The sequence below is a fragment of the Melanaphis sacchari genome, unplaced genomic scaffold, assembly GCF_002803265.2.
Source record: "Melanaphis sacchari strain LSU unplaced genomic scaffold, SCAv2.0 Contig77_pilon_pilon, whole genome shotgun sequence".
In the NCBI taxonomy this organism is placed as follows: Eukaryota; Metazoa; Arthropoda; class Insecta; order Hemiptera; family Aphididae; genus Melanaphis; species Melanaphis sacchari.
The window spans coordinates 765,182-786,393 of NW_020271547.1; the positions used below are offsets into that span (position 1 = coordinate 765,182).

Below are 21,212 nucleotides of genomic sequence, written 5' to 3' on the forward strand. Positions count from 1 at the left end.
CATTATTTTTTATTTTATAATATAAATGTTATTTACAAATAAATATGTATAGTAGTCATTAATCATAAAATTATTATTTAAAAAAAAATTATTTTTACAACAAACCTGGGAGAAATTTTCTACACAGAAAATAATTAGAAGAAAGTTACCCGTTTATAACGCTACGTACCGACTTCTTATAGGGTTTGATATTATATTAAATAATTTTAACTTATTTAAATAAACTTTCTTAAAATAACGTACTAGTGTGTAGTGAACATGTTAATTGTGACCTATGACGTAATAACAAAATTATTCATTAGGAAAACTATTCAAACTAATTTTCATACTATGCATACTATGCATTAAAATAATAATAGTTGTATGAAAACTCCATGATTTTATCAACAATTTTAAAACCTCATCCTTTATTAAACTACTCATCTAAAATATAAGCATGGGTTTTTTTTTTTTTTAATAATTTGTTTCTTAAATATCTATGATTAAAAATACAAATTTTTATATTTAAAAAAAAATATTACAATTCTATTTCTATCACATTACTTGATAAAAAAAAAAAAATCATAGGACGGCCATAAATAAATATATTTTTTTGTTTATATAGATAGTCATATTAGTGATAATGATTGTTGGAGCTATGACAACTATAATATTTCATATTGGAGTACGCGAACCCCTTACCAATAACCGTGTAAATCGAGAGCTTCTGATGACTGAAACCGAGGCTGAACGGGCAGCTAACAGTTTTTGGTCCATGTTCAAACACATCACCCTCTATCAGACAGCCATCGTTTATATGTGTTCTCGGATCACTGTCAACATGACTTTGGTAAAAAAAAATACACAATTTTCCATAGGAAATGTTGTATTTTAATACACCCATATTACATTTTATTTGAATTATTATTATTATTAGGATTGTGAATTTAATGCATTAAAAACCGAAAAAAGTACATTGAAGATCAATAAAAAAAAAAAAATAAGATTTAACTTTTATTAAACTGTATTCATAAAAGTTTTAAATGGTGGAAAATATGAAATATATCAAAAAATGACAAAAATAAAATACTAATCTAAAAAGCCTAAAAAACACTTAGAAAATTGTAAAATTAAAATGTCATAATTAAATTGATTCGCACTTAATTAAAACTTTGTGTTAAAATAACTATGTCTTATATTAAGCTAAAATGAATACATTTTTCAATAAATTCACAACCCTACAGTTATTCTGTTCATTAATATTATTGTTTTTGATGTGTGTATATATATAAATATATATAGGTGTTCTTACCAATGTACTTACAAGACTATTTAAAACTGGAAGCAGAAAAACTAGCACTGTTACCGTTGATAATGTTCCTCAGCAGTTTTTGTATGTCACTCCTCAACAAACCCATGAACATGAAACTCGGCAGAAAGGTACTTAGCGCATTTTTGTTCGAATGATCAAATACTAAACGTCATACATAAAAAATTACATTTTTGACGATTGAAACTTTCATAGTACACTTACTCGTTCGGTGTGATCTTGTCATTGGCTTCAGCGCTATGGTGTTACTTAGGCAACAGCGACACATTTGCCAAATATCAAATTTATGCAGTCACTATCATAATAGGTAAGTAACTGCACCGGGTGGAACTGTTTTCGGTCAAAATTAACCTCTCCCTTTTCGGTTATTTTGTAATAAACATTTTCGGTCAGTATAACTATTTTAGTCGATTAATAACTTGATAAATCTAAAAAGTGATGTAATGTTAACAAAAAATTAATAAATTATTAATTTGTCGTTAAATGTACTACTGTTAATAATAATACAATCTTACATTAATGACCGAAATTGTGTACTGGCCGAAAATAGTTATTACAGAATGGCTGAAAAGGGTCCAGTGCACCTATACCTAATCTGTTATAATAAATTAAGTAGATTAGTTAACAGATACCTAGAATAAAATGTATGTGTGCTCAAAAAAAATATATATAGATACATATAACGTTAAATTGAATGAGTTTTTGACCAATGATAATGCTGCTCTAATAACTATAATTACGGATTAGAATATCAAGTCCAATAATGTGGTGTGGTGTAAAGTGTGAAATCATGTTTTTCCGAAAATACTGTTTTCAAAACAGCAATTAACAATATGTGTATGTTACTTCACATATTTGTTTGTACATGTTTTCTTGCGTAACTACGTTGCATTTAAAACTATGAGGAATCATGTATATTTTTAAATGGATAGTTATTAAAATATAAACAATTCCGTTACACGACTAGATATTAAGAGACAGGAATACTCTTAATTTAGACTTAATTCCAAATTTAGAAGTATATTTATTGCTAAATTTTAACTGATAATTAACGTTTATTATTGAGTTCAATATGTTTTATCGTAGGACGTAGGTGTTTGATATTGAATTATTTTAATATTACTAAGAATATTAAATTAGTAAGATAAAACGACTATTTTCATAAAAATATAAACCAGTGGTATAGTCGGTTGATCGTCAGTACACAGTAGTAATATTTGACAATAATAATAGTAACAATGAATAAGAAAAATTTAATTACGATAGTTAATAGTATACATGAGTATTTAATTAGCAATTATTAATTTTTAAAATTTTTTAAATTTGATAGGTATAGGTACAATTAATTATAATTTTATTATTTGACGTATTGTGTTCTGGCAGCCATAAGTCTATAAAATGAGAAAGAAAATGTTTTTTGGACTCAGTAAGGTTATTTTTTGAATCGAATTTAGAGTACATTTGAGCAATGTAACTTCGAAATACATACGATAATTAATGCATACCTATCGCGTACTCGCATAGCAATAGTAATAATAATATTACAAGTATATGTATTTATATACTTGTTAGTTGTTTTTACGTGTGTCTGTTTTGTGATTTTTGTAGGTATTGCTTGTTCGGTGGTATTGGTCACTAGTCAAGCTCTAACTACCGATTTAATAGGCGATAAAACACACAGAGGCGCCTTTACGTTTGGTCTGATGAGTTTTACCGATAAAGTGTGCAACGGGGCCGTAGTTATGGCCGTCCAATCTTTGTAAGTCACGAAAACCGTTTTTTTTTTTAAGCTTTAATATTATTAATAATATTATGCACACACTATTGTATCGACTTTTACTAACCCGTTCACGACTTCCTGCACTATTTATAGGCATTGCGAAACGTGTCCAGATTACTATCGCGATATAATGATTTACAATTGGACGATTCCGTCGTTTTTGGCGTTTATCGCGGTGATCAGTTTACCCTATGGTGGACGTCCAAGTCTAAGTGAGTTATAAAAAACTGAATATGTCTTTTAATTTTGTAACATACCGACCTGATGGTTAATAACTGATATTATAATCTATACATATTACCATATACCTTAAATAGCAGTACCTGAAATCCCGGAAACACGTTCAAACAGCGGTAATCAACATCTAGACCAATCGAAAAAGCAGCCGATAGAAAAAGGACAAGAGGCCTTACCTAACTACTCGGTAAATTCATGACGGAATCAATAGTTTATTTTGTCAATACGATCTATCATAATTCATAGTCGATAATATTACACGATTGTTGAGAATAAAACATAAAATTACAGTAAGCAAGTGACTATTTGTATTTAATTATTTAGCGTATAGATAATATATTTTATTATTGTGCTGTTAATGAACTGTAATTTATGTAAAATGCGGTTTTGTCTAGAACAAGAGTCGAACATAAGAGTTCTCTTACGCACTAGAGTTGTGTCATAATTAAATGTTAATGATAGTTGATACTATTAAAACCGTGTTTAGATTAAGGCGTTTAATTTTTAATAGTTTAATTGAATTTAAAAACTGTTGAAATTATGCAATTTTAATCAAAAAAGTTATATTTTAATTCAAATAAGTTAAGTTATAGTACGAATTGTTATTATTATAAATTTTATTTTTAATATAGAATACCTGATATTCTAAATAAAAAGCCAATGTAAATTTGATTTTCGAACGTGATAATAACTGTAGATATTGAAACGTTTTGAGAACAGGTCAAGTCAAATATATATATATATATTTTTTTTTTTACTTGTTTTTTAATAAGAATTTTAATTTAAATGTTATTTTGTACATAATAAACAAAATTGTTTGTTTTTTTTTTAAATACTTGTTTTTATACAGAGAAACATAATACAGTTAACATTTATAAATACTTTGCTAAAACTATTGTTAAACTAAGTTTTAGTTTTTAACAGTATTTTTTTCTTTTAAATTAAGACTTTTATAAATTATTATACTATATTATTGTTTGATAAGTAGACAATGTTAACGTTTCCCTCCAAAGTTAATTAATTATAAATAACCATTATTCATATTTCATTATTATCTATATTATAAATATTTTATTATTATTACTAAAAACACAATTTGTAAACATTTAAAAATGTATTTTTTTTCTTTTGTTATACTTTATTATATGTTTATAACATTTATTTTTACGTTTCCTCAAATATATAAATTATTTTATAATACCTACTCAGAAATCTATTAGTAAATCAATATATGTATTTAATTTAATATAACTTCGAAAAAATCATCCCACTTACCTGTGACACCTTAAGTATTCAGCCAAAGTAAAAATAATAATATAATTCTCTCTAGTTCATTTTAGACCCCTGAGACGACGACAAAAACTAATTTTATTATTATTGCAATGGTATTTTCTGTCGTCACATTTTAAAACTCGATTATTACATAGTTTTATAGTTTCTAATACCAAATTAGATTTAGTACTTAATATTGTAAATTGTGATAAAGTAGAAGGGTCAAAAGCAAAACATTCTCATTTTCCAATACCTACTTATTAAAATAATCATTAAAAAACAAAAACAATATTACTTACTATGAATTTTCACACAAAACTAGATTTGACCAAATTTATTTGTTTTTTTGTAGTATCTACTTTAAAAAAAAATAAATAATTGAGTTAACTCGAATGTTTCGCATTTATTAGTTAACTCAATTTCTAGATTTTACATTATTTTCTTCTTTTTTAGTTATTTAAAAATCTCTTTTTTCTTAATTTATACATGATAAAATTACATTTTTAAGCAAAAATAGTACGTTTCATAACAAGTATTCCTTAGTCCTTACCATATCACAAGATATCAAAAATACATTCCTAGTTCTTTTATGGAGTGTGAAAGTTTACATCATTACGAACTTCGTTAAAATCGCAAACATTTTCAAATGTTTTAAAGATGAAAATTAAAAAAAAATTTAAATGTAAGATCTAAAATTAGAAAATTATCGGTATAAATTTTTGTTATTTTATTATTATTCATTAAGTATTAAACTATGAAATATTTTGCTATTAATTTAACTATTATTCTCTATACATAATTCAATCTTTAAAATATTTAAACTAATTTTTAGTTTTTTATAGGCATTTGAAATGAACGCATTATTTATTGTTGATGACAATTTTCGAACTCAACAATTGAATTGAAGGTTCAACCATAAGACTTTTTATAACAGTTTAAAAATATAAAATAAATGATTGAATTTATTTTATCAAAACCATGAAAATTCGTAAATTATTTTGTAATTTAAAAATAAAAATTTAAGAATTGAAAATTACAAGATTTCTCTAAAGTTACTACTATAAAAATGTTATATAATTTTTTTTATATAATTTAAAAATATTATTCAAAGAGAATTGAAGCATTTTATTAAGTACTAACTATATTACTATTTTCCATTAACATTTTTATTTTCAAGACACTAAGATCAATTGTAAATACCATAAACACTAATCCTATTCACAGTGTTTAACAATTCATCTATAATGACTTATAAATTAATAAGTCAGAAATATTATTTATTAATTATTTATAAAAAAATATCCTTAGGAATAAAGTTGACAGAGCATACGTGAAAAGAATTATTTTTCATGCTATAAAATAATTTATTCTTAAGTTCTAGTTTAATACAATGAAGTATACTTTACCCTGAATACAACAGTGCATATTTTTTGTTTTTTGCTATATGTCACAAAGTAGTTAAATACTTTTTAACAATTGAATGCAGTTTTACTTTAACAAGTATAAAATTACTCACTAGCATTTAAAATATATTTAATGATTTTAAGAGAGAAATAGTTAATAACTTAAAGGCAATTAAAGAATATTGTATTTTTATCACATTTTAACAACAGATAAAATAAAAATACATGTACCTATTTTTCATTGAATATGAATAATTATTATTCAACAACTTATGTCATTTAAACATACAGGGTAATTTTTTTTTTTTTTTACATGAACCATTCATTAATAAATATTGAGTCAGTGTAAGTTTTTACATAATTAGAATAATGGTTTATTATAATTAGAAGTAATAATAATAAGTCATAATATAACTCTTTTAGGCGTTTTTTGTTGTAAATGTAATCTTACAATAATTGTTCTATGTAAAAACATTTTTTAAACAAAACAAAACTTGATAGAGATTGTGAGTAGTTTATGTTAATAAAATAAATCATAAATTAATAATTATATTATAGTAATTTCTGTTTTATATCCTAATATTTCTTAAAAATAAAAACAAAATGAAAGTTATGTCAAATATACTAGAATTAATTTTATAATGTTTCAATTCTCTCTTTTTTTTTTTTTTATAAATTAATTTATTAAAAAAAAAAAAATAAGGCCCATTATTTTTAAAATTATTGATATTTTATATATACCCTTTACCAATCTAAATATCAATAGTAATTAAAAAATAATAATAATAATAAACAATAATTGTACAAAAATAAACAACAATAATACGCTGCATACCGTTTAAGTTTTACAAAAAAAATAGTGTTATACTTTTTAATATTTCTTATAACACAATAATATTATCAGCAGAGTTTTGATATTGATTTATTTCAAATACTGATGTTTCTTTCCCTGATATAAATGAATAACTGAAGACATAAAATTCTGTTAAAAAGGCAGTTTTGTTTTTTAGCCAAGAGTATATCTTACAAATTACAATATCATAATAACACACTAAATTAAGTGATAACTTAAAAAAAATATTTAATAATAATTATTCATGAGTACAAGAATGCTCACATTTTTACAATTTTTATAATATAATGTTAATAAAAATTTAAGTAATATTCAAATCACTTAGTACAATTTTTTCTAATAAGTTGTCTTCTAATTTTAAGTATAGATTCTATAATCAACAAAAAATTGATTATCTTCTTACAGTGAAACAATATTAATTAATGGAGCAATTGTATGATCAACAATATCTTTTGAAATTATTACCAAATGATTGATAAAGCTAAAAAAAAAAAAAATAAACATAATAATAAACAAAGAGTTGTACGAGTAAACATAATAACTCAAGTACAAATAATTTTAATATTTGTTAGGGTTTAAGTATAGTAAAAAAAAGTTACGAACTAATATTTATATAAAAGTACACCATTTTTAACTATTTAATAAAAGCATAATTTTGCACAACAATCATTGTTGAAGCTATATATTAACAATAAAACAGTTAGTTTAATTTAAATTATTATATATTATTATAATCATAACTATAAATCTAAATGCTTATACATGAATATGCATGATTGCAATATATTATACATACATTCATACACATACAATGTACATACAGCATAGTATATATAAATACTTTTAATATAAACATTATGACATATATAAAGGCATTTTTATAAAAGAGTGAAAAAAAGTGTAACCAGAATACACACCATTTATTAATCTCAACTTGTTACAAAATGTACTCGTACAACTCTTAAAAATAGCCATTTGTTGTCTTTGAATTAAAATCTAAAATTATTTACAAATAACTTTTATAACTTTTATAATAACTATGCGCCACTAATATTGTAACGTTTATGTGGTGCTAAACTTGGTCAAAGCATTTTCAAAATATTACCGAATTATTATTTTAAATTTTAAGTGGCTTCAAAATAAATCATTTAGATTTAAATTACTACCACATCAATTTTAAGTAAAAAAAAATAAATTTTTTTATTTTTAACTGCTTTTTGGTTTAATAGTTTAACATTTGTAAAAAAAAAAGTTTTTGATTAAATTTTATGATTTTAAAATTATAAACCATTAACAACTAAAATTTAGAAAATAACCCAAAGCTTTAATTAAGGTAGTTTATAAATTCAAAGAGCAAAAAAATGAAATAGTATTCCAAATTATTAAAAAAAATTTAACTTTTTAATAAGCTAACAAAGTTTGCGCATTTTTTCAGTAAAATGATACAATTTAACATATAATCTATTTATCTGGACTGCTTAGTTGAGAACATGGAGTTTTGCAAGGACTCCACCCTGGATATAATCGTTCATTTACTTACCCTGCTCAGGTACTAGAAAATACACAACTATTAATTAATTAGGACATTGATGTAAAATTCAGTCACTCTAACTTACCTGAGCCAGATAGATCAAAATTTGGAGTTCCACGTGGACTCCAGCTTGCATTATTGGCAACTGCCTCATCTTCCTCGGTGACTGAAAAGCAAAAAAAATAAATCAAAACTATTAACAATCGGCAAACAATGGATACACTTAGACAATTTAACTTACTCATATCACTCCAATTGGTAATGTTAGAGTGTGTCGTTTTCGGACTTATTAGCTGCTGTCCTGTTGGAATGGATCCTTTGTGCAACACCCTAACGACGATAAAACAAACAAGAACAAAAACAAAATAAGGTTAGAAATGTACATCTATTGTTTAGCGGGCCACTGTCGACAACGACAGCGGTCAAAGTGTAGTGATGATAATGATAGTAATGGTAGTAATAATAATAATAATAATAATAATAGACAATATATAGTATTAGTAGGTAGGTATACTGATTTTTTTTTCGAAGTCCACAGCACATAGTCCTCCCGCTTGAAGTGTTCAGAACATATCCTAAAACTCTTAGACACCTGGCTGGAACCGTGGTTTTTGAACTTCTGAATGACTTTGTCGTTCTGGCACAGTTCGACCCATTGTTTACATCTGTGAAAAGTGGGGTGAAAAAAAAATTAAGCACGCGGCGTTAGTGGAACGGCCGAAGTCATCGAAAAACACTCACAGGCTTTCGTTGGTCGGGAACTTGTGGAACGACAGGTTCTGCGTACTCCGACTCGAGTTGGTGCATTTGTTGAAACAACAGTTCATGTGCGACGGCATCGTGTGGTGGTCGTCGTCGTCGTCGTCGTGCGCGCGGCGGCGTTCGGCGGGCGCGCAGCGGCGGCGGCGGCGATGTGTTACGGTACGTCCTACTGTGCTCTGGGGCACACACGCGCGAACGTCGCGGAAACGGGGCCGACGGTGGAGAAATTGAGATACGCGCGGCTCAAGTCTGAGGAATTTTTTTTTTTTTTTAAATTAAAACGTTGTTTCACGCGCTGATAACGGGCTGCGTGATAACGGATCGCATTGGCGGCATCGTCCGCCAGGCAGTGTGTTTTATTTTTCCTTTCTTCGACCCGTAAAACTGCACTGTGCGTGGCTGATGGCACCCGACGCGAAATCTTATTATTTATCTGGTACTTCGAACGGACACTACAACAATGGTACGAACGTACTATATTAATAATATTATACGACGACTACGTGCGTACGATAGTATGTTACGCGAACGCACGCGCTAGCGCTCACACGTAACGTTTGGGTAACGCGTGCGTACGTGCGCCTTAGTGCGCGTGCGCGTACATTCACGATTCGTGTGCGTGCGTAAGTCGGGCGGCCATTGTGAGCCAGCCGTAGTACCTCGTACGTGTGTTGTCTGCCGTGCGGGTTACCACTTACCTCGACCGTACACGTCGTTGTCCGCGTGTGCCTCGCGGCAGCCCCCGAAATCACATGTAAATAAACGCACACGCATACACTCACAATATATTTTACCGACAACGTGTGCCCGTCCCGCCGCTGACCCACGGGGCCCTGTTGCTGTGTGTTTTCGGGCGGCAAGTACACAAATAATAATATGAAGTATTCTTATCGAAGCTGTGGCCTCAGTCCTTCGAGAAGTTATTACGATAATTTTAATGATTTCGTTCGTATGCGGACTGTTGCGGTTCGTCGTTTGGTTGGTGGCAGGGTGTTTTTTGGCTCTTGTTCTTTCTCTCTACGCCTTATTAGCCTACCTACCACAAAATTCTAAACGTGTAGATAGACCGAAACATTAAAATTAATGAGTTTAGTTATGAAAATCATTTTACGTATATTTTAATATGTAGGAAGGTAATTTTTATTTATCAATTATTGGTATGCATGAGCATGAGAATAACTATTATTTCTTACTTTGCAACTTTTCAGTTTTTTTTTTTTAAATTCATATAATCATCAAGTATATGTAAAACTATTCAACCCTCTATGACTATAATATGTGCATACATAAATAATACATGAAGTTCATGTATTTACTATTATGAAAAAAAAATATTAATATTTGGCCCTTTCTGAACTCCTTGCAAAGACCGATATTCTACAGCCTCACATATTATATACAACCAAAGCCACCCCAAAATTTCACAAGACCATGAAAAAATTATTGTGAAGACCCCACAATCGTTAAAAGTTATAACACATGATAAAATAACCAATGAGGTTTGCAAAATGTTGACAAATCCATGTATATTTATTATTTTTCTTCGCACTCCGCTAACATGACAATAATGAAATATAATTTATGAAAATAAGTTACATACAAAATAAAATTTAAGTTTTGAAGTGAAAGGCTGTAGTAATGGGTAACGACGAGTGAAGAGTATCTACCTAATTCTAATTTTAAATTATTCTAACATAAATTAATTTTGAAAACTATGTTAACGAGGATTTTTTTAAGGAGGCTTTAGAAATTTTTTTTTAAATAAAATCTAAAACAAAGGTCCCGTTGCCCTCCCCCATCTGAATGGGTTAGCGTATAATATGCCTACATGGAATAGGTGTAACACATTTTAACACGTATTCAAACATTTAACAAACAATTGTATATACGGTTTTGACACATTTATGAAAATTTAATATAGCATAAAATAAAAACACTTTTATGTGTAAAACTATGATTATTTAAAAATAAATAGTATTGTAAAAAAAATAACAAATAAATGTAATAAAAGAAAGTATAGAGAAATCTATATCGTGGAAATAATTAAATAGAAAAAAAATAGGACGTTTTAGGGCAAGAAAAATAATTTAAATGCATCATTCAGTAATACACGTTCAATCACATAAAAATCTAATTTTAAATTTGAAAAATAAATATTAGGTATATAATTATATTATTGTTAAACTTAACGTCTAAATTCAAACTGAATATTTCATACGATTATTATAATAGTCACGATTATTGCTACCCAGGTTATTTTATCTCATAATATTATATTATTAAATTAAAAGTTGGATCAAGTTTAATAATCGTTGCTGTCGATTCGGTGGGAATTACTTGGATCGATATATTTATATTATAATGGTAGCAGGTAAACGGGGGGAGACCGCGTACGACATGAATATTCTAAGAACTATTGATAAAAGTACAAAACTATAAACATATTTTTGGAATACTGTTGTAGTGCAACCTTGTGGTGTCAACGCCAATAGGCTCAAAATGAAATGCACCCAAACATATTCCACCCATATGGAATAGGTAGATATGGTGCATGTATATTATTATGGTACGACTACGTTCTTTCTTTTAATAATAATTTTAAATATATATTATATTAGCTTTAGTCGTTGGAATAGACGTTGATTTCTCGAAATGGATATGCAGTATACACCACACGCAATCTTTATTCACGTGATGACTATTTATTTCTGGCATTTCAGTAGGTACTTCATGTGGGCATATAATATAACGTCATAATACGTCACATGACATGGTTAACGAGGTTGTAGCCATTCCAGAAATTTTAGAAAATTCAAAAATTCTTTTTATGTTTTATGCGGTAAGGTGAATTGTAGCGCAATCCCCAAATAAAGTGGGAATTGCACCCCAAGCTTCTCAGAGGATTGTATGATTTGCATCCACATAATAATGAAAATAATGTATATATTACGTATACACATCACAATAAATATTTTTATTAAAATAAGTATTGAAGTAATTTACTAAATTAATATTAGGTATTTTCCAAAATTCGTCTGTAAAGTAGTCTATGACGTTACTAAAAGCTCCAAAAAATGGCAATCCAAAGAAATATTTTAAATAACGAATAGATTAGTAAATCTTAAACTTTTGATTTTCCTCCACCAATTAAACCTAACCCTAAATTAAATCGTCATATTATTTGTGTATTAGAAAAGGCTTCCGCTACAGCACTTTATATTGCTGGTTTAAAATAAATTGATCTTATATCTTTATCATATTATACAAAGATAGAACATTAGAACTGCCCAAACATGTTGAACTTTTTGTTTATTGTTTATCGTTATGTAACCACCACCGTATTAGTACATAGGTAATGATAATTAATCTGGCCGCAACTCACAACTAAAATATTGTCGGACTAAAATTCACCACCTTCCAACATCATAAACGATACGTCGGACCGCAACTCACTTACAACCGTTTTGTAAACGTATTACTTTAGAGTTTAGACCTAAATGCATGTATTAAAATTAAATTTAAATTTGAATAATGGTTACTGCAAAAATCTAAAAATATGTTATATGCCTTTGGCATTAATACACGAAACTTATGGAAATCTTAGTTAAGCTCAATTAAGTATATCATATTATCAGCCGGCTTTACATTTAAACAAGGCTAAATATGCCACTATATTATAGTTATAAAATTATATAAAGACAGTTCTTCGCCATTGTGCACATCATTTAATATATATATATCGTGATAATAGATTTATTATTGTGTGCATTTATTGCAGTAACTAGTAAGTACACTAACGTCTACCACCTGTATTAACATACACTGATGAGGTCTTCAAACGGGTCAAGTGGGTAAGAGTAATCCATTATACTTTGTTATAAATAGGTATAAAGATAAGGATATTATTTTCTGTCCCAAATTGGCTTTTTAGATATTTTAATTTTTAAATACGTTTCTAGTATTTTTACATTAGAGTATTAGATACTGATGTGACGAAGTCTTATAAAAATAATTATATTATTATTTATAATAAACATTCAATTTAAAACTAGATATATGCAAAGACTAAATTTAAAGTTGTTAACCTTTGGTTTCAGTGTTTTTACTCACAAATGGGTTTAGGGACGCTCCTAAAGTCCTAAATAATATAATAATGTACCTATGTATAATATATGTGATATGCCACTGTATAATATATAAGAGTAAAGTTGGTCAATAATAAATCTCAACGGACGTTCTAATAATACTTCGAAGACAAATTATATTATATTATAGTGACTTTATCATGCGCTATACGAAATATTGTATTACACTATTACCTATATGGCTATATTCATCATGATATTAATAAATACAGTTTGTGTCAAGGACAAATAACAATCTCTCTTGTCTTTTTTCTTCTGAATGGCTGAATATTATACTATAATCGTTTTTTTTTCACACGTTTTCATTTGAAACCTGCATTCGTTATATTTTGTCAAACGTAGTGCTGCATCAGCAGTAACTATATCAAATGTTACATTAAGCGTTGTATACATACCAACAATTATCGTAAAAAAGATATATTATCGAATCGTATCATAATATTGTATAGAAACAAGTGTAGTGTGCCCATGTATAGAACATTTTTTCATCAATAGAATGAGAGAAAGAACTAAGGTATTTCGTTTAAAAACTACCCTGTTGGTAAAAACCCGCCGTCGGCGGTCCATTCAAATGTTTAACAATTGTCTTTTTATGCTATAAAATAAATAATAATACATAACATACTCTTATAGTTACCCAGTATCCAGTTGTTAATATATATATATATCACTATTAATTTTGATGGAATTTACAACTCCAGTACAAACTATATTTATTGAAACGTCAAATATTTTTATTAGGGTATATCTATAAGTATTTCGTCTCATGGTGACTGTACCTTAAAACTGTAAGTGCGAGAGAATATAATATGTCCAACCACGTTTGTTCATGACCGGATGAATCTTGAACAAACTGTTGGTTCAAATATTTCTGTAATAATTCTTCTATTATCCAATGTATAGATTACCAGGATAATGAAATTAGGAAGATTGATGTAGAAGATCATTGTATTATATTATTTAAATTGTTAACCTTAACTAATAAAATTGAAGAATTAATAAAGTTAATACTTCAAAATGCTTGTAGTTTGTAAATTTTCGTGATTTTGACAACTTCAGATACACTTAAAAAATCACGCATAAGTATTTTAATATTTTTACACAGACTTAGAATAATTTATGTATGATCTTATATTAAGTTTTTAATAGAGTCAAAATATTTTTAAAAAATTATACCACATGTAAAAAAGGCTAAATAAAAATTTGGTAAAAACTATAAGTATCTATGGTAATTTACTTTTAAATTATAAAAAACAAAATTATGAGTTTCTCGTTACAAAATATTTGTAGCTTGAAAATTTTTAAGGTTTTGACAAATTGTGTCGAAAATTCTTTTAGCAAATGTTATAAAAAAATATTTCGACTATACATTTTCAATAGATTTTAGTTGTGTAATGAAAAACTTATTGTAAGGGTCTCGTATTATATTTTCAAGTATTCTTATTTCTTACCTATTCATGAATTTGTTATCAACGTTTTTCTTAATTCATATTTTTATTTTATTCAATTATTAAGGTAAGAAACTAAAAAATTAAATGTTTTTTCTTTTGACTTTCTTAAAGTACCAACTAGAATCAATTTTCTATCAAAACCACCTCTAAAGTTAAAAATCGAAACATTTTAAACTTAAAAGATGATGACAGACAGAAAAAAAAAACATCGTTATAAAATCAATACTTTTTTTAAATTCTGCTTTTTGTTAATTTTGGAAGATATAAACATAATATTATTATGTATGATTATTATATTATAATACAACTTCCACGCAGCAGTTTTTTGCGGTGTGTACGCTGACTGTGGTCTGTAAACGTACTAATATCTATACATTTAAGTACTAAGATTAACGTAGTGTTTGACCGATTATAATATGTCGCATATATTTTAATATATTTAATGAGTGAGTGTGTAAAGGTGATGACCGTGGTTGCCACGCAGTAATTTAATACTATTCAATGTATTGCAGAAATGATTAGTATGCATGCGTTAAACTCGACATGACAGCGAATATTGAATATTTTTCTTATTTTTATAATTCTAACGCCCGATGGAAATTTTACAAAGATATAAAATAATTTAGATTAAATCAATATACAAACAAATATAAGAGTAATATAGTACATATAAGTAATAAAAATCATAATAACAGAATATAAAGACAATCACATACCTACATAAAATGGACACAGAAATTATTGCGTTAACCGGTCCTAAGATTTTGACTTATAAGTATATCAATTACTAAGATTAAAAGTTTAGTAGACTTGTCCAAATTAATTAATCTCATTGTTTATTGTATTGGATTATCACATAAATAATTAGTTTTTTGAGTACTGATTCCGAAAATATAATTATTTATGAAATGAGACCTTATTAAGCAGGCAGATAGCATGAATCTTACCATGAACTAGGTTAATTATAAAGTGTGAGTCTAACATTGGTTTTCTAGTATCACATTTGTTAAATTCAAATATTTGAAATCCTGTGTGAAATTATGTGAGGGTGAGCTATTATTCTATATTCTAGAATTTGACTTGTATAAAAAAAAGTTGCTGAACCCTTTCGATTTTTGAGAGACTTTTTGACTTTAGAGAGACCATATCACAGACCTGTGTCTTAATGTCGACCGTACTAGCGAAGTATATCATATTTTGAGGCAATTGCTTGGTTGAAATCTAAAGTCTATTACAACGAATACAACCTATAGTACGTAAAACTATTTACAGGTAATAAATTCAATTATATGATTATTAAAAGATATTAGATAAAGAAGATACTAGTTTAAAACTTAGGTCTTCTACCTCTTCTACACAAGACAATCTTCCATTATAGGTTAGGTTAGAAATCAAAATTGATCATATTACGTGATCTTAAAAATGATATAAGATATAACTATACATTTTTTTAAGTTTAAGGAGAGCTCAACCGTTTTACACCAGTCGACCTCCTTAACTCTCAAAAATAAAATGTTTCAATTCAACGCAGTCCTCTTGGCTCTTGGTTATTTATATTTAATAGAAAATTAGAACTTAAAAGTTCTTTACACAACGAAACAATTTTAGATATAGCATTTAAAAGATGTAATACGAGTAAAGACGTTGAAAGAGTGTGGTCAAAATGTCCATCTTGTAGTTAGTGGCGGATTTTAGGGGGGGGGGAGGGACCTCAATTCTTCATTGACCTAAGTTAGGTTTTAATAATTCAATAGTAACAATTATTTTAACTGCGTGAATAAAGAAATAACTCTCCAAAATTATCACTGCATTTTGGACTATCCCCTTCCAAAAAAAAAAAATTAAATCATGGATCCGTCATTACTTGTGATACACCTGATGTAACTTTTATGTAGTAAAATTTATTTTGAAATAAATTAACAAATTTAAATCTATCGGTAAGGTATGATGAAACCATAATAATAATGGATATTCTAACTCCTAATTTATCTAATACAAAGATTAACGTATTACTCTCCGACGTATCAACAGCTTTTGTTAAGTATGTGTATAACATATACTTAATGACGGGATTCAAACGCAACTAATACAAAGGAGTTAAAGTCAATTATATTAGTAACGGTTGATCGTTCAGGAATATAAACGAGTTGGTCAATGGATAGTATTGGTATAAATGATTTTTTTTTCAGAACAAAGAGTTCAAAGAGTTTACCAATAAGATGTAATCTTGAAACAGGGTGTTAGTTTGTAATGTTAATGGGATCTTCTATTTAAGAACTAGTGTGATCCGGCTTATTTTCCAGACCGAAGAGAAAATGCATGAAGGGATTACTTCCTCGTGGGACAGCCTGGATTATGATATTATGTGCATTGATAGTTTTATTTTTTTTACTTATCATATCATTTATATCTACGTAGTACGTACCTACTCTACACGGGTGCATAATAATATTTAATATAATATTGTGAGTTTACGAAACGTTGGATGACGAGATAATTATATTATCGTTACTATGTAATGGTTGTATCATTATATGTTATATTATAATTCAGTACATGGTGAACTACTGGGTCCAACGGAATTGAGTCCCTATCTCTCATCTAAATGTTCAGATATTTTACTGTACTTTTACTTCTTTTCTCGTTTGTAAGTTTTGATATCTGTTACAATGCAGTGTATACGACAATAATTACATAAAATATTTAAGTTTAAATTATAAGATGATTAAATACTGATAAGTATAACCATAGCAGCCATGCTCGGTTGTGGGTAAATTTATATAACATTTTGACTACGACCGATAAAAGATAAGTAGAATATTTTTTCCTTAAAAATAAAATGACAATTTGTAAATGAAAAATATTTTCTTATCTAACCCTCGTGGGGTTAGAATATGATTAAAATGGATATTAATTATTAATTAGTTAAGGATAAAAATTTTTTGTGCCATCACTCATCAGAGTTAATATCTCTAATATTTTTTCTAAATCGAGCTTTCGTAATATACGTATGTTATAGGGTTGCGCTTGTGCAATAATATATAATACCGTGCTTGCAATGTAAAAGATTGAAACCATAGGTTCAGTATTTAAGTTTAGGTTGTCGGTATAAATATTAAAAATAATTGCTCGACTTAAAGTACTTGAGTACTTCTACACATAATATTTTATAGTACTAGCTGCTATAGCATTGGTCTAGTTTATAATTTATAAAGTAAAATACATGTACGAATTATGGAGTCATACTGCTGTAGTGAATTGCCAATAGTAAATTATAGAATCTATATAACATTATTAATTATTATACGCTGACAATTCAAAATCATTTATCTTTAAAAAAAATAATAATAATTTAATACCCATCTTGTCTATGTGTCATTTTATGTATGATACATTAATACCTAAATTATATTGTGTAGTATAAAAAAAAACTGATAAAGTTTTCTGATAATTGCAAACTACAATGTAATATAAACATCGCGATCTATAGAAAGTTGCTTTGAACGTAAATTAAGATAGTTATTCGCTATTTCGCGGCTTTACGATATGAAAATAATACCTATTGATTGCTAATTAAAGTATAATTTTCGCATATTTCAAATTTGTTTAAATGTGTCTATAACGTTTTATCTGCAACTAAAATGTATAACTTTTTTGTGAGTTTGGAGGAGTGATGAACGCGTCCACCCGTCTACTATTAAAAATATACTGTATAGTGTATACCATCATATTTCCGTGTGTTACGGGGTCCAACCAGTTCTTCCGAGTTACCCCGGAGACATTCGATCCCTATATGTAGCCGCGAGGCTATTTCTTCCGGGCGAGAAACCCGGAGTGTATACCATCATGTACCATATTATATAAAAATGAAAGTTTGCAGATGTTTATATGATTAAATTATATACGTTGATAAAATTTGAAAGAAATTTAAGAGAAAAAAAAAATGACCCCTTTAAATTAGCTGAAGTTCTCCAAAAATTTTGGTCTTCAGGAAATAAAATTTTAAAACAATTCATTGAGATATATTTATTGTACTTGAATAGTTGGTTAATAGAATAATAATAATTGTTTGATTTTTTTTTTTAAACATTTAATTGTAGGTACTATGTAATACCCATAGTCTATAGTAATACCTATGGATAGTAATATTATTATTAATACTATGACAATGAATTAGTAGAAAAATGCATTTTTTTTAAATTTTTTGTAAATATCAAGTATAGTTTCTATATATAGTACCAAGTTTATATTAGGTATTAATAAATGGAATTTTAAAACTTTAATTTTTAAATTTTTAATTTGATAGTTCTCTAAGGACTTTTTAAATTTTTTTTATTACTTTTTAAAACACATTTTATGAATTATTTTCAATTATTTAATTTTCATTTTATTAATATTTTTCACATTCTATTAATGCACGTCATCCATGCTTATAATGATATAAATATAATATAGTTAAAATTTTAAATATTTTATCCTCGTTAGATTTTCATATTTTTAAATTATACAATTACCTGTACAATTGTAATTGCCGAGCTATCTTAGTTTTCAACTAATAGCTAATTAAAAATAATAATATACAATTCTTAATTAAACTTATAGTGTGTTTATAAAAAAAAAATTCAATTTATAATGATTTTTCAATGCATTAAATTCAAAGCCCTAATTATTGAATTATTACTAACTATTTGTTTCAATAATACAAAATAATACAAAACGTTTAATAAATAAGCCAATGTTACGATATTAGTTGTTTACAAATAGAAGCTATAAACAATAATAATAAAGTATTCCATAATAAACCGTCAACTGGACTTGTGAACGTAATTATGTAATGAAAATAATGTCATTATAGTAACTATTTAAATTTTTAATTGTATTAATTGTTTGATAAACTACATGTTGAAAATGTGTTTGATTTTTTTTAGAATATTTAATTGAGGAAGTATGAGGAAATCAATGAAGGAAGCAAATTCTCCACAAGCTCGATGAGTTTGCTTAAGAAAAAATTGCGTCGATAATAACAATTTTCTTTATTTCATTCGTAACTTACACACAAGTATTTTAATAAAAAATATTATATAATATTATTATATATAGATTTCGTTGCTAATGATAATACATATTATATAATATTATTATTTAGTTAGTTCGTACAACGGGTTATCAGAAAATGAAACAACGACGACGACGACTAACTAGATGAAATTCTTGAAAAGAGGTATTTATGTGTATAATATAATTATTGGAACCGCCGCCGCTGCCGTCGAGTATACACTGTGCACAAGCGAATATTATGTATAACAATATTGTGTTTGGCGTCGTACACACAGCGCCCTTCAGGCGCCGCTTTAACTGGCGCCGAAACGTCGTGGCGCCCAGACACCAACCGCCACGATCGCTGTGTAAGAGGCGCGGTGGCGGCGTCGTCGTCCTTACCGATTTTCATATTTTCCTCTTTAAGGCTTGACAAACATATTATAACATGATTTGAAGGAATTGATGTATAAAATAATATTCATAGGTGGTTTCGGGGATCATACGGAGAATAGCGCCCCCCTTCCATGGCCTTTTATTCAAACCTCAAATGACTAGTGTGTTCTCGATATTATTTAAGTGTTTTTCATTCACTAACCAATAATAAGTGGTAAATAATTTGTGTTTTGAGATAGGTAATTATTGTTGAATGTTGTTTTGGTATTCGATTAAAAAAAAATATATATATTTATATATATATATATATATATATATATATATATGTTACAGACAAAGTAGACTATTGGGTAATGTTTTACATTGCCCGGTCAATGTATATTTTATCCAGTGTTTTTGGGCAATATATTAAAAATATTATTTTTGCCATGCAGGGTTGTACTTTGAACGGTCCAAGTTGCTTTGTCCGTACTTAATTAGGCATTGTAACTTAAGCTATAAACAAAACTTTCCATTTTAATAGATTTTTTTTTTAAATGTGTTAAACAGTTAAGAAGATCTAGAAGCGGCTATAATATCTATGAATACTGGAAATCATTTGTGAACTTGATGAAACATTGATTGAAGGAAAAATAGATAATAGAATAAATAAAATAACTGCTGTAAGAATAGAGTCAGTTGTAAATTTAATAATTCAAGCGAATTGATTTGCATTGCCCAACTTAGACTGGGCAATTCTATACAGCCCGCCCAGCCCGGGCAAAGTGTAATTTTTCCTACATATTGTTCATCATAATCAGGCAGTACCATAATGCCCGAGCAATGTAAACATTGCCAGATAGTCTATTTTGTCCATAACATATACATCAAAGTGCAACTCGTGTAGTGCCAGTGGAATTTTAGTGCACACAATTTTGTTGGATCGAAATTGCTATAACAGTTATGGTTTCACTGACTTTTTACATATTTTAGGTGTTGAGCGGAGTGATGAATGTTTATTTGAAGACACTTTTTATATTATAGAAGAAATTAAAAT

At 27.7% G+C, this 21,212-nt stretch overlaps 2 protein-coding genes across 10 annotated transcripts in view; one reads left to right on the top strand and one right to left on the bottom strand.

Moving 5' to 3' along the window:
• Positions 1 to 3,884, top strand: part of LOC112601300 (major facilitator superfamily domain-containing protein 12-like) — a 32,496-nt gene extending 28,612 nt beyond the window's left edge. For 2 of the 3 annotated variants that reach the window (XM_025348838.1, XM_025348836.1), the window contains exons 5-10: positions 605 to 829; positions 1,282 to 1,419; positions 1,505 to 1,616; positions 2,918 to 3,068; positions 3,183 to 3,301; positions 3,407 to 3,883. In XM_025348838.1, the coding sequence (XP_025204623.1) occupies positions 605 to 829; positions 1,282 to 1,419; positions 1,505 to 1,616; positions 2,918 to 3,068; positions 3,183 to 3,301; positions 3,407 to 3,525 (864 nt within the window). In that variant the 3' untranslated portion in view covers positions 3,526 to 3,883. Of the gene's footprint in view, positions 1 to 604; positions 830 to 1,281; positions 1,420 to 1,504; positions 1,617 to 2,917; positions 3,069 to 3,182; positions 3,302 to 3,406 lie in introns of all 3 variants that reach the window. The other variant, XM_025348837.1, reaches the window with a different exon arrangement.
• Positions 3,885 to 7,203: 3,319 nt separating this feature from the next.
• On the bottom strand, positions 7,204 to 9,696 carry LOC112601322 (52 kDa repressor of the inhibitor of the protein kinase-like). Of its 7 annotated transcripts, XM_025348866.1 has the most exons (7): positions 9,127 to 9,696; positions 8,904 to 9,050; positions 8,627 to 8,715; positions 8,471 to 8,551; positions 8,395 to 8,421; positions 7,772 to 7,850; positions 7,204 to 7,335 (listed from the first exon to the last, which is right to left on the bottom strand). In XM_025348866.1, the coding sequence occupies exons 1-6, from the start codon at positions 9,222 to 9,224 to the stop codon at positions 7,816 to 7,818; spliced, it is 477 nt and encodes a 158-aa protein (XP_025204651.1). In that variant the 5' UTR covers positions 9,225 to 9,696; the 3' UTR covers positions 7,204 to 7,335; positions 7,772 to 7,815. The 7 variants fall into 7 exon arrangements, with proteins under 7 accessions (XP_025204651.1, XP_025204654.1, XP_025204655.1 ...); XM_025348869.1 differs by lacking the exon at positions 7,772 to 7,850; XM_025348870.1 differs by lacking the exon at positions 7,772 to 7,850 and having other exon boundaries at positions 8,395 to 8,406; positions 9,127 to 9,695.
• Between the last annotated feature and the right edge of the window lie 11,516 nt (positions 9,697 to 21,212).

Bases quoted from the DNA above. Each gene is read 5' to 3' on its own strand.
- LOC112601322 (XM_025348866.1), bottom strand. From the start codon at position 9,224: ATGCCGTCGCACATGAACTGTTGTTTCAACAAATGCACCAACTCGAGT. The intron at 8,422-8,470 runs GTAAGTTAGAGT...ATTAATTAATAG, and splicing joins TTTTGATCTATCTGGCTCAG to TTGTGTATTTTCTAGTACCT. The intron at 7,851-8,394 runs GTAAGTAAATGA...AAATAATTTTAG, and splicing joins TTTTCTAGTACCTGAGCAGG to ATTTTAATTCAAAGACAACA.